Source organism: Zonotrichia leucophrys, chromosome 4 (genome assembly GCF_028769735.1).
Source record: "Zonotrichia leucophrys gambelii isolate GWCS_2022_RI chromosome 4, RI_Zleu_2.0, whole genome shotgun sequence".
Taxonomy (NCBI): domain Eukaryota; kingdom Metazoa; phylum Chordata; class Aves; order Passeriformes; family Passerellidae; genus Zonotrichia; species Zonotrichia leucophrys.
The window spans coordinates 54,759,965-54,773,275 of record NC_088173.1 but is presented as its reverse complement, the minus strand read 5'-3'; the positions used below and the strand labels follow the sequence as shown (position 1 = coordinate 54,773,275).

The following is a 13,311-nucleotide window of genomic DNA, read 5'->3' as shown; positions in this document are numbered from 1 at the left end:
GACCATTTGATTTTGTAGTTCTTTCTATTCCTTCTCCAATAAAAAAAGATGAAAATGGAAACAAGGCACAAAGCAAAATTATGAGAAAGACTCCAAAACTAGGTAACTTTCTGTTTGCTTTCATTGGAGCTGAAGTCACTCATAGGGACAGAACTTTCATATTACTTTGTGTCCTTCAGACTGAGATTATTTATTTATAATAATAGTTTTTTTTTCCCTCACCTCCTTCTGGATTTGCTCACACAAACCATCACAAGCAAGAATTGGCTTTTCATTTTCTCTATTTTCCCCCCAGCCACCTGAGAATCCTGCTGTATGCCTCTGAAACAGAGTAACCTGTCTGAAGATGGAGGCAGTGCACTAAAATCTCCAATGAGGAATTGTTCGGGTAAAAACTTGGTCTAGTTTTAAAGAGGCATAAAGATAAAAAAAATAACTTAATCTTTTAATCTATTTCTCCCAAGAAACACCATGGGAGAGAGACGCAGACACAAGAACTCTTCTGATCAGTACAACTAATCTTTGCCAGTAAACACCTATTTGTGCTCAATCCTTCAGAAAGAACAGCTAATTTCATCCAATTTGTGCTAAAATTCTTGTGGAGCAAAGCAGCAGCTAAACATCCTCACACCTTCCACAGAACAAGAAACTTTGGTTTTTCCACAGGATAATGATAACAGCAGCCCCTCGAGTCACTGGTGCTGCTGGTGAATCCTTTACTGGGCTACCATGGGGCAACCTGTCAGTAGATTTTAGGCAAAAACTGATTATTGTGTTCTTAGACCAAAACCCATCAATGCAGGATGATCCCATCATGGTGAATAATGTGCTCTGACTCCATGGTTTCAGTAGGATGAAGAAATGCTTTGTTAGATATATTATATTAGACTGATACTATACCAGAACTGTACTAAAGAGATCCTAGACAAAACCCTGTGACTGTCTGGGGACAGCCACGACCCAGCTCTGGCCCAACTGGCCAGTGAATCCAAACAAGGCTCACCTTCGGTAAACAATACCCATAACACATTCCACATGTGCCAAACAGCAGCAGCAGCAAGCGGAGATAAGATTTGTTTTCTCTTCTCCCTCTGTGCTGCCTTCCCCAGGAAAAATCCTGGGAGAGAGAATTATGTCTCTCTCTGTTCAGAGAATGTGATACCACAAAATCCTACTGCAGTTTAGAGCTGTAAGGCTCTGTCCTGACTCCAGTGACTGGACAGACAAATCCCTCCCAGTGGCTCACAGAGGTTGGCACCCACATCCCTGAAAGCAGCAGATGTCCTTTCTTGATTTTTGGTTTGGTGGTAGACCTCCAGTTTCCCACTCAAGGTCTGGAGATTGTGGGGTGGCACTCAGGAGTTTCAGTTTAAACTTCCGTCAGAGAAAAGCTGTAACAATGCTACTTTGTCCAAGGAGCAAACTTTGTTTTACAGGCTTCAGGTAGCTGCCTTATACATTTTTCAGTATAGATGTATTTAATGGCAGTATCATTTTAATTTGGCTTATTGGCTTATTTAATAAGCAGCTCTGGAAAGACATTTTCATTTGATCCTAGGTTCAAACAGGTTCTTGTTTACCAAAGACTCACAGTTTCCTTATGAATGCAAAATCTCATCTTATCTTTTTTTTTTTTTTTTTAGCTTTTATAGAATAGCAGTAGAAATACAATTATGTTCTTTTACAGAGTTAAAAAGGAAGAAGAGTTTCAAGAATCAGTACTTAGATCTTTTTTACTTAGCAGCTTGGTTACTTTCAAATGCTAATTTTCTTTAGAATTGCAGTTTTGCTTCTGGTTGTGGCAACACATGCCTGTTCTGTAACAGTGTAAATTATTAGCTGATTCACCAAATTCTTCCAGTCTGTTTTTATAGCATTTTGAAAAATGGAAGCCTCTTTTAGTTCTCGCCAGTATTCATTTTAACTAACACATTCAGAAAATTTCCCAGCCATTTAGGGAAAACCCCACTCATTTTAATGATGTGCTGTGAGGTGGATTTCACTAATTACAATGTAGAACCCCATGATGCTGGCACTGCTTTGGATGAACAAAACATGCATGGTCTAAATATTCTGTGAATTTTATCAAATGTGTACTAAATTGCATGTGAAGTACTGCCTTGTAGGAGGATTGACATAAGGAAATCAGAATGTCTGTAATGCATCACAGCAGATGTTCTTTAGCCCACTCTTTTATCTATGGTATCAGCTATTTATTTATAGAATATAGAAATAAGAGAGGTATAAATAGAATCACATTGCTGCTTTTCCAACACCCCGTTACTGAGATTTTCTCCCCATTTTAATAAGGGAAAAGGTTACTTCTCCTATGTCTTATTTGAAATGTGACATAGATGGAAGATAAGAAGAACCCTGTCATCCTGTTTTCTTTTTTCCTTTGAATCTGACTTTTCCTCTGAAAACAATTTTAATGGATAATTGAACTTGTTGCCAAATTAAAATGCTGTTACTTTCCCAGATAAAAATTAAGCCTTATGTTGGGAAAATAAAACTGGTTTTGAAAGCTTGAATGGAATTCAAGTTTACCTTTTCAGATCTCTTTCTGGCCCAGTTCAAACCTGGACTACATTTCTGTGATGTGACACCTCTTCAAAGGCGTTGGGATGTGATCCTTGTATCCCTTGTGCAGATCCAGAGTTCACAGCTCCAGAGCCCAGCACCGCCAGCCAGGGCAGCAAACCCAGGCCAGGCACAGGACAGCTCTGACAGGGACAGGCAGTCCTGCCACACACCCCAGCCTGCAGGTGCAAAATACAGAAATGAACTGTTGTGAAAAAGCCACTTTCATTTCAGAGCTCTTGGCTGATCCAAAGTCTTTTGACAGTACAGAAATGTTTCGCTTCCACTGAAGAGAGTCTTTCTTCACTAATGCACTTATCATGAACAGAGCATGATGGGATGTGACTCCTCATGACTGCCCAAATCATTTTATCATCCTTAATTTAATTTTTAGTCTCTGTTCATGTTTCTCCTATCTATGTTCATTCAAGCAGGGGATTTTATTAGCAGTATTGAATATGTATGTCTGCATATACTTGGTTACTCATCCTATGTGTTTTGTGTGGAAGGACAGCAACAATTTTAACAAGATCTGATAGCTGCTAGGATCTACTGAGGTTCTGTCAGCACAGCCTCTGGCTCTCCCTGGAAAAGGCTGGAGCATCTGAAAAGAAGACAGACATGGAAAGAGGACTGCAGAACTGGTTTGAGATCCTATCAGCAGAGTTATCCAGTGAGTCCCAGGTCAAACCATACAGGCCAAATCTAGAAGGACATTTGGTTTAGTTATTATTCTGTTTCCTGATTCACAGAACAGGAACCATTAATCCACCCCAAAACAGACCTGCAAGACAGGGGTGAGACTTAAATAAAAATCTATTTTCTTGGCTAATGGCCACATCATATCTCCTTGTTTCTATTTTCTCTTGAGATCAGTGAGAATGAATCTCAATGTGTTGAAAAGCTCATTGTGTTAAAAACATGGCTTTACTGTACACCTCCTAAAGCCCTTAGTGCTCATGTCTGGTTTTGGCTACTCCCAGACAGTCCAAATAAATCAGTAGGAATCAACCAGGGAAGGAGAGTCTGAATTTAGCTTATCAAGTTCTTCCAGAAAGGCCCCTACTTCATTTTTCATTCTGCAAAGCATGTGCATGCCAGTGCTTTGGCCACATTCAGTTGGATATTTTCTCTAGGGGAAACAAAGTTCTTTCAGGTAATGGTTACTGTGTATTTGGACTAATCACATATACATACAATAAATAGTCCTCAGGTGCAGTGAGAAAACAGATATCAGCTCTACATATTGCCTCTTTAGCTAAATGTAATTTACACTTGAACAAATATTGTACAACATGATAATATTTTGAACAGTAAAACTGCAAGTGAAAGGGTGAAAATCTTATATTCCTTTGTAAGATCATAAATCAAACACATAATACATAATGGTGTGTTGCTGATGTAACTTTGGGGTTTTTTTGGTTCCAGAAAATATAGTATTTGTGAATAAGGCAGCAGAGGTGAATGCATACACTTCATTGTTTTATTATGTATATATCATTATGTATATAGTGCTGATTAAAAAAAAGAATAGGCATTTCCACTAAAACTATGCAATGTTTTTGCAGTGTGGTTATAAAAAAACAAGTCTGTGATGTGAATATTTTCTCCAAAGTATACTTTATCCTCAGGGAGGAGTGGAGAAATAAATAAGTATTTTATCTTTCACTAGGAAGTTTGATACCAAATACCTACACCACCAGGACTTGTGCAGTTTGGAGGACATGCATGAGAAGGTGTGAAGTGGAGCTGGGTTCTGTTCTCAGCTCTGCCACAGCCTCATGTGTGGGGTTTGAATCAATCCTCTGATCTCTGTACCTCTGCTTCCATGGTGGTGTAGACTCCTCACACTAAAAATGGTTTTCAGTCTTCATGGTGCTTTTATGAAGCACTATCACCTGAATTGGCTTTCACTGCTCTCCCAATTACTTGTGTGTCTGAGCTCTAAGGTGCTTTCCATACCTAATTTTACAGCTGCCTGGAGATGTAATAATTCAGTTTTCCACAGACAGCAGCAGAAGATTGTGGAGCACTCACATAAGGTCACAGGAGAAGACTGTGGCAGCAGAGATGCTCTTGGGTATAACTCAGTCACAAACCACAGCACCATGCTTCCAGATATTCCTGAGAGTTTTTGAGTACACTAATATATTTGACCAACTATCTAAAATGGTTAGGACCACATTTTTTTGCTTTTCATGGCAAGCAGGATGAAACCTTTAATTCATTTGTGAATCCTGTTGCCATCATCTGGCTCTTATGTGCTCAAGATCAAACTACAGGAAAATGCTCTGCGTGGGGCTAATTTGAAAATATCTAATATTCTAATCCAGGTAAAGTATACTTGCATTAATAGTCATTAATAGAGAGTTGAATTTGTGCAAAGGGATGAATTGAAGGTTTATTTGAGTATGACTAAATGGAAAGAAACAAAATAAAGTATTTATATGTATATATACAACACATTGCTGAAATTACCAGGCATCCATTGCTCTAATACAATAACATGAAACAGGTGTCAAAAATGCTGATCTGTTTTCTCTCTTAGTTAGCAAAATATCTGGTTTATTCCATATTCCCTCTTAGTTTTGAATCAAAAATGGTGACGTTTTAAAGGATGAAGGTGGGAGATGAGGGAGGGGAAATTATAATACTTGATTTTTCCAAACTGATGGAAATCAAAGAAACTGGAAAGAAACTCTCTCATGGTGTTGTTAATAAGTTTAACCGCAGGTTTACTTGTATGAAAATTACCTGAAGACAATAGAAACAAATTTTGTTTTCTGAAAATAGTTCATATTCCTATACTCTAATTCTAAGACAATTATATTACCAAAGTAGGGTAATAAAATGAAAGAAGTGCTCAAAGAGTTGGAAAATATTTTTTTTTCTCCGTAAAAGAAAGTATTCTCTTGAGAATTGAAGTATTTTCTCTTGAGTAAAGGAAGCTATTTTCAAAAGAGTAATAGTCATATTACTGACACTGAAGAAAATGTCCTTCTGCCAGCCATACCATTATCTCAGTGGGGCTTTGCACTAGAAAAATGTCATTAGCTACAACACCAGGCACCACAAGAACAAGACATGCCATGTTTTGGAGGACAAGAATTTAATACTCCTGATGTCCTTGTTGCACAGAGGAAATGGCAGTGTTTGAACTTGATATTTTCAACATTGGAAAATGACAGAGGTCATGATGAGCTGTAATTCTTCTCAGAGTAAGTGGTGATATTTTTGGCATTGAATTTTCACCAGAAAAGACACAAAAAGCACATACAGAACATGAAAAAAAAATTGAGATGAACAAAATTAGCCCAAAATTTTGAGAGAGTGAGATTAAGAACCTCTGAGGAAAACAGCTGGGCTGTATGGCTAATGTAGTACCAAGGTGGCAGTGAACTCAGCTCAACCTTTCACTGTTATCAGGGAGGTAGGTGCTGCTCTGTCCTAGATGGGAATATTGCTTGAAGCACCTTAGTTTTAGTCAGTGAATTTGGTATTAGTCTCAGCTGCAAAGTAGCCCACTTTTTATTCTGTCCTAATATTCCAAAGGAAGAACTTCCTCAGTTTGAGAATCTGCAATGTTTGGAGTATGTTTGAATGATCAAAAGAGACTGAATTGTCTCTCTTCAGTGAATTATCCCTTTCCAGAGAGCCAGAGTGGCTGCAAGCCTTGCTCATTTAGATGCAGGCTCAGGCATGTTTACAAATTCCTCAGTAATTTAAAATTGGCTTTATTTTCTCCTGCAATCATGCATTACAATAATTGTACCTTAATTTTAATAAGGCTCATGGTACTGTTAGTTATAGAAAAAAATTGGGTTTTTTAAATGAAGATATGAAAATGTAACATCTCACTTTCTACTCAAGTTAAACATAGAAATTAAGAAAATTTGATCAATTGTTGCATCTATGATTTTTAACCACTTATTTAGTTTACTAGTAATCCATCTTCAACTCCATGTTCCAGTGCTTCATTTGATAATATCATTTGTATGGAAGTCAAATTTCCAAATAACCTAATTTAAAAATTAAGTTGTTCTAGTCATTCAGAGCAATAAACACAGGAAAGATGAAGTGCAGAGAAGAAGAAGTTATGTGGACAATAAAAAATATCCTTTACATAGCTACAGATAAATGCTTAATCTTAGTTTTACAAAAACAAAATCATTCTTCAAACTGATGTATTTCAAAACATGTCAGATTTCAGAATATAATATAGTCAAGTATTATTGAAATGTGACTTGTCTCAAATTGAGATAATTACAGACTGATTCTACAATTTCTCACTTGTTTTGGCAACTGGACTCAGCTGAATGACTGCAAGGTAAAGAACAAATTCAAAATAAGCTTTTTTAAGGAACATTCATGTTAAATCTTTAGCAAAATAAGCAGAAACATGAGAAAGTTTGAAAACAGAGGAGTGACACAAAACCCCCCAGCATGCTGTGCTGAACTTTTAGGATTATTTTTTTCCCATCAAAGAAATTAATGAAATTAACATGTTGTTTAGGATATTTTCTACACTGTGTTGAATTCCTACCTATATTAAAGGTCATCTTAGACAGCCCAGTCATGCATTTGGGAGGGAGGAGTGGTAGGCACAGGATTTAAATGGATGTTAGTTTTTGTGGAAGGGGGCTTTGCTAAACTGACTATCTTGTTCATCTGACCAGTACTGGCCAGCAAGAACTAGAAGGGATTTTACACTGTAAATCTCTCAGCAGAGACCCCAGCTGCAGGTTGCTGGCAGCAGTCCTGCTTCTCAAACATCTGGGCAGCCCCAACTCTCAGCTCAAAATTTTATTCCAAATTTCCAGTTTCCAAGTGGGTTATAAATCCTTTCCAAGGTTACATGTTTTTATTTCAGTATCCGAATTCTAAATCTGCTTTATTCACCATCTTTGTTTCCTGCAGAACAGAGTCTGCTGCTCTCAGCCCTGTCAGCCCTGGGCTTGATTTGTCTCCAGCAATTACCAGGAAGGTGGTTGCTATGCTGCACTAATGAAAGGAGCAACCATGTTTCCTTGAAGGCAGTATAAGCAAGCATAAATAAACAAATTCTTTGTGGTGTTAATAGTGTAAATGAGATATTATTGCAACAGAGCAAGTAAGATGTTAACCCATTTTAAAGGCTTGATAGCTATCAAGCTTTCAACTTTCTATGCAGAGCTTAGCTTGAGATGGATAACTCTTTTCGGTAAATAATTATATTATGAGTTTTATAGAATTTTCTCCTTCATCTTGGTGTGTCACATTTTTGTTGTGTTCCCTCTTGTTACCACATTTTTGGGTGGACTTGGCCAAGCTTGCCCAGAGGGGCTGTGGCTGCCCCATCCCTGGAGAGCTCAAGGCCAGGTTGGATGGGGCTTTGAGAAATTGATCCAGGGAAAAGTGGCCATGCCCAGGGCAGGAGGGTTGGAATGAAATAATCTTTAAGGTCCCTTCCAATCCAAACCATTGTATGGTTCTATGATCTTTCCAGTGATAGTCTGTCTCCACAATTTTGCTAGTTACTGTTACATCTATGACAGGTGCATAGATGAAAGTCCATGGCCAAAGCCAGGAGCATAAATTTTAATTAAAAAAAAATCCTGTTATGTTGCACTGAACCTTGTCTTCTCTGGTTCACTGAATTTAGCTCTAAGTGTGATTTTTTTTGAGAAGTGACTGTAAAAACTGTATCACACATTGTTGTGTTTGTATTTCAGTGACTTTGCATCAATTTTGTTCAGGATGTTAGAATTTTTTTAAAAACACCGGATATACCAATGAAGATTTGAAGGTCAGGCTGTGTTTAAACTCATGTAACACTAATAAAAATGGCATTTCTGAGAAGTGAAATCTCATTCACCCTACCAGCAAAGCACTTCAGTGTCTAGAGCAGGCTGTGCTGTCAGATTTTCCTGAAGTGCAAGTAAATCCATTCCACTTCCAACCTAAAATGCAATCTCTCAAAACAAACTTATGCTAAAATTATGAAATAGTCTTACCATATTAGCATTATGTATTGCATTAAGGTGGGAAAGTTTGGTGATCATACTACCTCATCATGGGACAAACTTCCATCACTGTAACAAAATATAGGAATTATCCTGAACAGTGATAATATAAAAATACTAACCATATGTCATTACATATCTGTAGGTAGAGGGTGTTACTTACTTGAATTATTCAGTGTCCTTTTAATAGATCTCAATATTTCTGGAAAATGCTGAGCAGTAATTGCTACTGGCTGCAAAATGCAACATATTTTAAAGCAAACTTCTTCTTTGCTAGCTATTAAGTATGTTTCGTGTTTTAAGAGGAAAAATGGAATACCACATTGTAAAAAGACATTAGTTGGACACGCTGTAATTTCTTTTCCTATCTGATGTCTGATTCTGACTTAGCACACTACAAACTATTTTCCTTTTCTTCTCTCCTTTATTTTGCAGTTAACTTTGACCACTTTCAAATATTGCGGGCTATTGGGAAAGGGAGTTTTGGAAAGGTAAGAATCAACTTATTTTTAGCAGTTAAATGTCTAATAGGGAATACCTTTGTGTTTTGCTGGCTTGATTATGGTAAAAGAACATAGGTTTTGTAGCCTTTTCCTTCTTAAGGACATCTGACCACCAGTATGAACTGTCTCTTCATTAAATTATTTCTATTATAATCTATTTGCTAAAATTATTTGAGCAAAAGTTATTATAATAATTAATTATCCCAAATGGAGATTAACAGAATTTAGAAATCTCTCCTGGAATCAAAAATCAACAAAAAGGTAGGAGCAGACTACTTCTTTAGACAGTCCACCAAAGTGATCTTGTTCTTAACTCCCTGAGCTTATTTGTGTCTTTAAAATAATTGCAGTATTTTAAAGGTATTTTACATAGAATAAATCCTCTTGGCACTGTGTAAACTGACATACAATATAATTATGATCCCCGAGTAAATGTTTGTTCAATTCAACGGGATTTTTCTGAAACAGAGAAGATTAATGGTTTGTTTACACTTGAGTAGACAACATTTCTTTCCTATAAATAGTGATTATAACAAGGTTTTACATTTATAATACAAAGCCACCTAGCCACATATAATACAAATACAGAGCCACAAAGTCAGAGAAAATACTATTTAAAAAACTATTAGAAATCATTTCTCACAGGAATAGATCTGAGGGTGAAATATGACTGATAATTGATCAGGTGACTGATGGAACAACAGCTGTCTAAATCTTGATTTCAATGATTCCTGAGTAAATGCCAGGTCAGTGCTGGTGAGGCACTTCTGTAGCCATGCATTAAGAACACACAAAGGATTTTGCTGGTTCTTGGCCTCCATGCAGAACAATGACTTTAATTTTGGAGAGGCCAGAAATACTTCTTGCAGAACAGCATGGTCCCTCATGGCACAGTCCTTATTCAATTCAGTAGTTTTCAGCAGAAACTGTCTTTGAGGTCAATAGGAGTATATCCTGCTCGGGCAAAAAAGTGCTTATAAACCCCTTAAAATCAGGGCAGCAGAGATCTGTGATTGTTTATTATCACAGTACAGAGGTGGAATACTAAGTCAAACTAAATGAAGGTCAAGAGTGCAAGTTATATACAGGAAAAAAAGTTAAAGACATATCCCAATTGTGTTGACCCTCACAAAGGAAAAGCTACTTAGACCAGAGTTCAGCATTTTTAGTTTCAAATTGCCTACTTCTGAATTCACTTGGCAAATTTTTAATATACAAATAAAACTTTTTTCGTCAGAATTTCTAACTTGGCTTCTTCCAATGTACATGGAATCACTAGTAACTGGAATATGCTAAGCATAACTAGTGTAAAGTACTTCCACAAAAAACAAACAAACAAACAAACAAACAAACAAGCAATTTCCTGGTATTTATGAAGACCAAAGCATAAGCAAAAAGCTGCCTTCACCTGCTTGGCAAAGCAAGGTCACTGAAGCCAGAAGGGCTCCTTTTAGAGTACCTGCACCTCACTCGGGTACCACTGATCCCGCCCTGTGTGTGCCTCTTTGGGAGTGCAGCCGACAGTGCACCAGCTCTGTGCCAGGTGTGTCTGCACAGGTAATGCCCCAGGCAGGCCTGCATGTGCCCAGCAGTGTGGGAACTCCATGTGCTCCATGACTGGCCACACACATTCTGCCACAGCTTGCCCATCACTTGGCTTGAACAAAAGAACACCCAGCTCACACAGAACCCGTAGCTGAGATGGTCCTGGCAGGCTCAGACCTCACCTCCTTCATCTGCCCCTAAAAAGGGGAACCTGAGCTCTCGAAGGACACTTTTGGAATGACCAAAGGTGCTCTTTGTTTCCAGAAAAAAGAGCATGCTGGTGGTTTCTCTTCTCTTCTCTCCACAAACCTTTTCTACCCTCCTCAAAACTGCTGTGGTGTATCTTTTCCTGAAAAATATTCAGCAGTGTCTAGGAGACAGCACCTGCTGTTAAGGTGTCCCTAAGAAGGACTGGGTGCAGAGGCAGCAGCTGGAAGCAGGTGGCCACTTAGAAAAGACAAGAACTTGAGATACAAAGCATTTGGTACCAAATGGCCTAGGAGTTCCTGTGACAGGAAATGTTGTGACTGTGGATTGAAAAGGCCAAAGGCAAGGCAGGGAGCTGATTTCTGACACCAGCTGTGGGGACAGATCCCAGGTGCTGAGGCAGCCAGCCCCAGTGGAGCAGCTGAAGTGCTGAGCATCACCTTGAGCTCTGTGCACATGAGTGAGCTGAGCAGCACAGAGGCTCTGCCATACCAGAATCCTCCTGCAGCAATACCCTGCTCAGGTTGCTGCGGCAACCAGAGTAATTTAAGAAATATTGAGAGAGAGAGACACAGGGATATTGTACCAAGAGCAATAAAGTAAAAAAATAGAGCATGTCTTAAAACATCCTATTTCTCTCAGAAAACAGAAAAGGCCACAGAGGAGCCATAAAGGAAGCAGGCAGTTTAGGAAAGCGTGGCATGAACATGGTGTTAGACACTGCAAGATGCTAAAGCACAGCAGACCCCGAGCAGTAAACACCCTGCAATAGAGATTAACAGCCTTGCATCCTTTTTGGACATTTTCTGCTGCCAGGTACTTCCAGAAGGACAATAATAGGAAAAGTTGCCAGCAACGAGGCTTCTAAATGAACAATAAAGGCAGGACTGACTCAGAGAGACAGACATTTGAAATGGTGACTGATTTACCATGTTGTGCTTTTGGCTATGTTATAATAGGTCATTTTAAAATGGACTTTTTTCTTTTCCTTGCCCATGGAAGGAAAAACAACGTGATTTGTCAGAAGCCTGAACTCATTTGGGAAAAAGAAACCTGTTACACCAAGAGACTTTCCTGTTGCATTTGACAACTGTAAAAAAGGATTTAAGTTTAGAGGGAACTCATACTTTAAACATTTTCTCTCTCATACAACTCCATTTTCACCAATACTGATTCCCAAAAGCAGGGAACCATACTCATATAAAACTGAACTTTATAAACAAGAACCATACTCATATAAACCTGTAAAAAACTAGATATTTCTAGAAATATCATAGAAACATTCACCACTTTCCTGAGTGCCATGGACAAGAGTGGATCAAAATCAACCAAGCCTTCATAAAACAGGCTTGTTTTATTTTCCTGCATGATGTGAAAGGCTGAGGACTCTTTTGCAAGGGCAGAGACAGTAGAAACAGGGACATATGATATGTTAGAAGTGCTGTCTCCTGCTTAATCTGGCTAATTTTTTTTCAATATTGTAATCTGTAGAGCTATCACTCTTCTCAAAAAAAATATTGCAAAAAATTATATATTTGAAGATCATCCAATAAGTACAAAGCCAATAAGGATTGAAATACAAGAATTCTCATTGTCCTTTACTGCAACAATAACCACATAATTGCAGGGTTACTGCTGCACAATAATTTGTATTCAGGTGCAACAACTAGTTCTCAGAGATATTATAGTACCAATTTTCTCTGACTTCTCTGTTCGTGGGAGCAGTTATGTTAAACAATCTAACATCCTTAAATTGAATTCAAATTATAATTTCAAGGTACAAACTCTCCTGTTTGTCTAAGATGCTGAGACACAAGACTTAGTTCTGATGAATTTGGTTGAATAAAACAGTGACTTCCTGTGATGAAGTAAAATTGAAATTACAGTGGTGTAAACCAGATGGGAGCCCAGAATCATGTCAGCACTGATTGAGGGTACTTTAGTAAATAGTATGCAAAATACTTCAGAAAAAAATATGCTTCTACCCTAAAAGCAACATAACACACCACTGCAGAATATTAATATTGTTTGACAGTATTATGACCTGTTTTTTAGCTTGAGTTAATATGAAAGGATACTAAGCAGATGCTTTGGCTGCTCCAGATGTCATGCTTTGCTCAGGGGAATCTGGGAATGAATCTCCCTATTTAAAGGAAACCCCCTGGCAGCCTAAAGACATCCATTCTCCAGCCTCTTTGAGTAAATCTTGCCAGCTCTTCTTGCAGGCTAAGACCATGAGAACCAATTTTTCAGAGCACAGGGGTAGGACATACAAGGGAGCAATATTTCAGGCAGATCCTCAATAGTAGGTTCATCAATTCCCATCTGGAATGTATCTGATTTCTGCCTTGTAGCCCTCTGTGTTGGGTGAGTGCCACAGCCCCTCTGCTGGGCTGGGGCTCCTCACGGCAGCCAAAGCTGCCCCATCTCATCCATGGTGTGAGATGTAAAATACTGTACAGCAGCATGGGTGA

The 13,311-nt window shown here is 38.3% G+C and overlaps 1 protein-coding gene across 2 annotated transcripts in view; it reads left to right on the top strand.

Moving 5' to 3' along the window:
- Positions 1-13,311, top strand: part of STK32B (serine/threonine kinase 32B) — a 160,772-nt gene that overhangs the window by 19,234 nt on the left and 128,227 nt on the right. For both annotated transcript variants that reach the window (XM_064711780.1, XM_064711781.1), the window contains exon 2: positions 9,018-9,073. In XM_064711780.1, the coding sequence (XP_064567850.1) occupies positions 9,018-9,073 (56 nt within the window). The remainder of the gene's footprint in view (positions 1-9,017; positions 9,074-13,311) is intronic.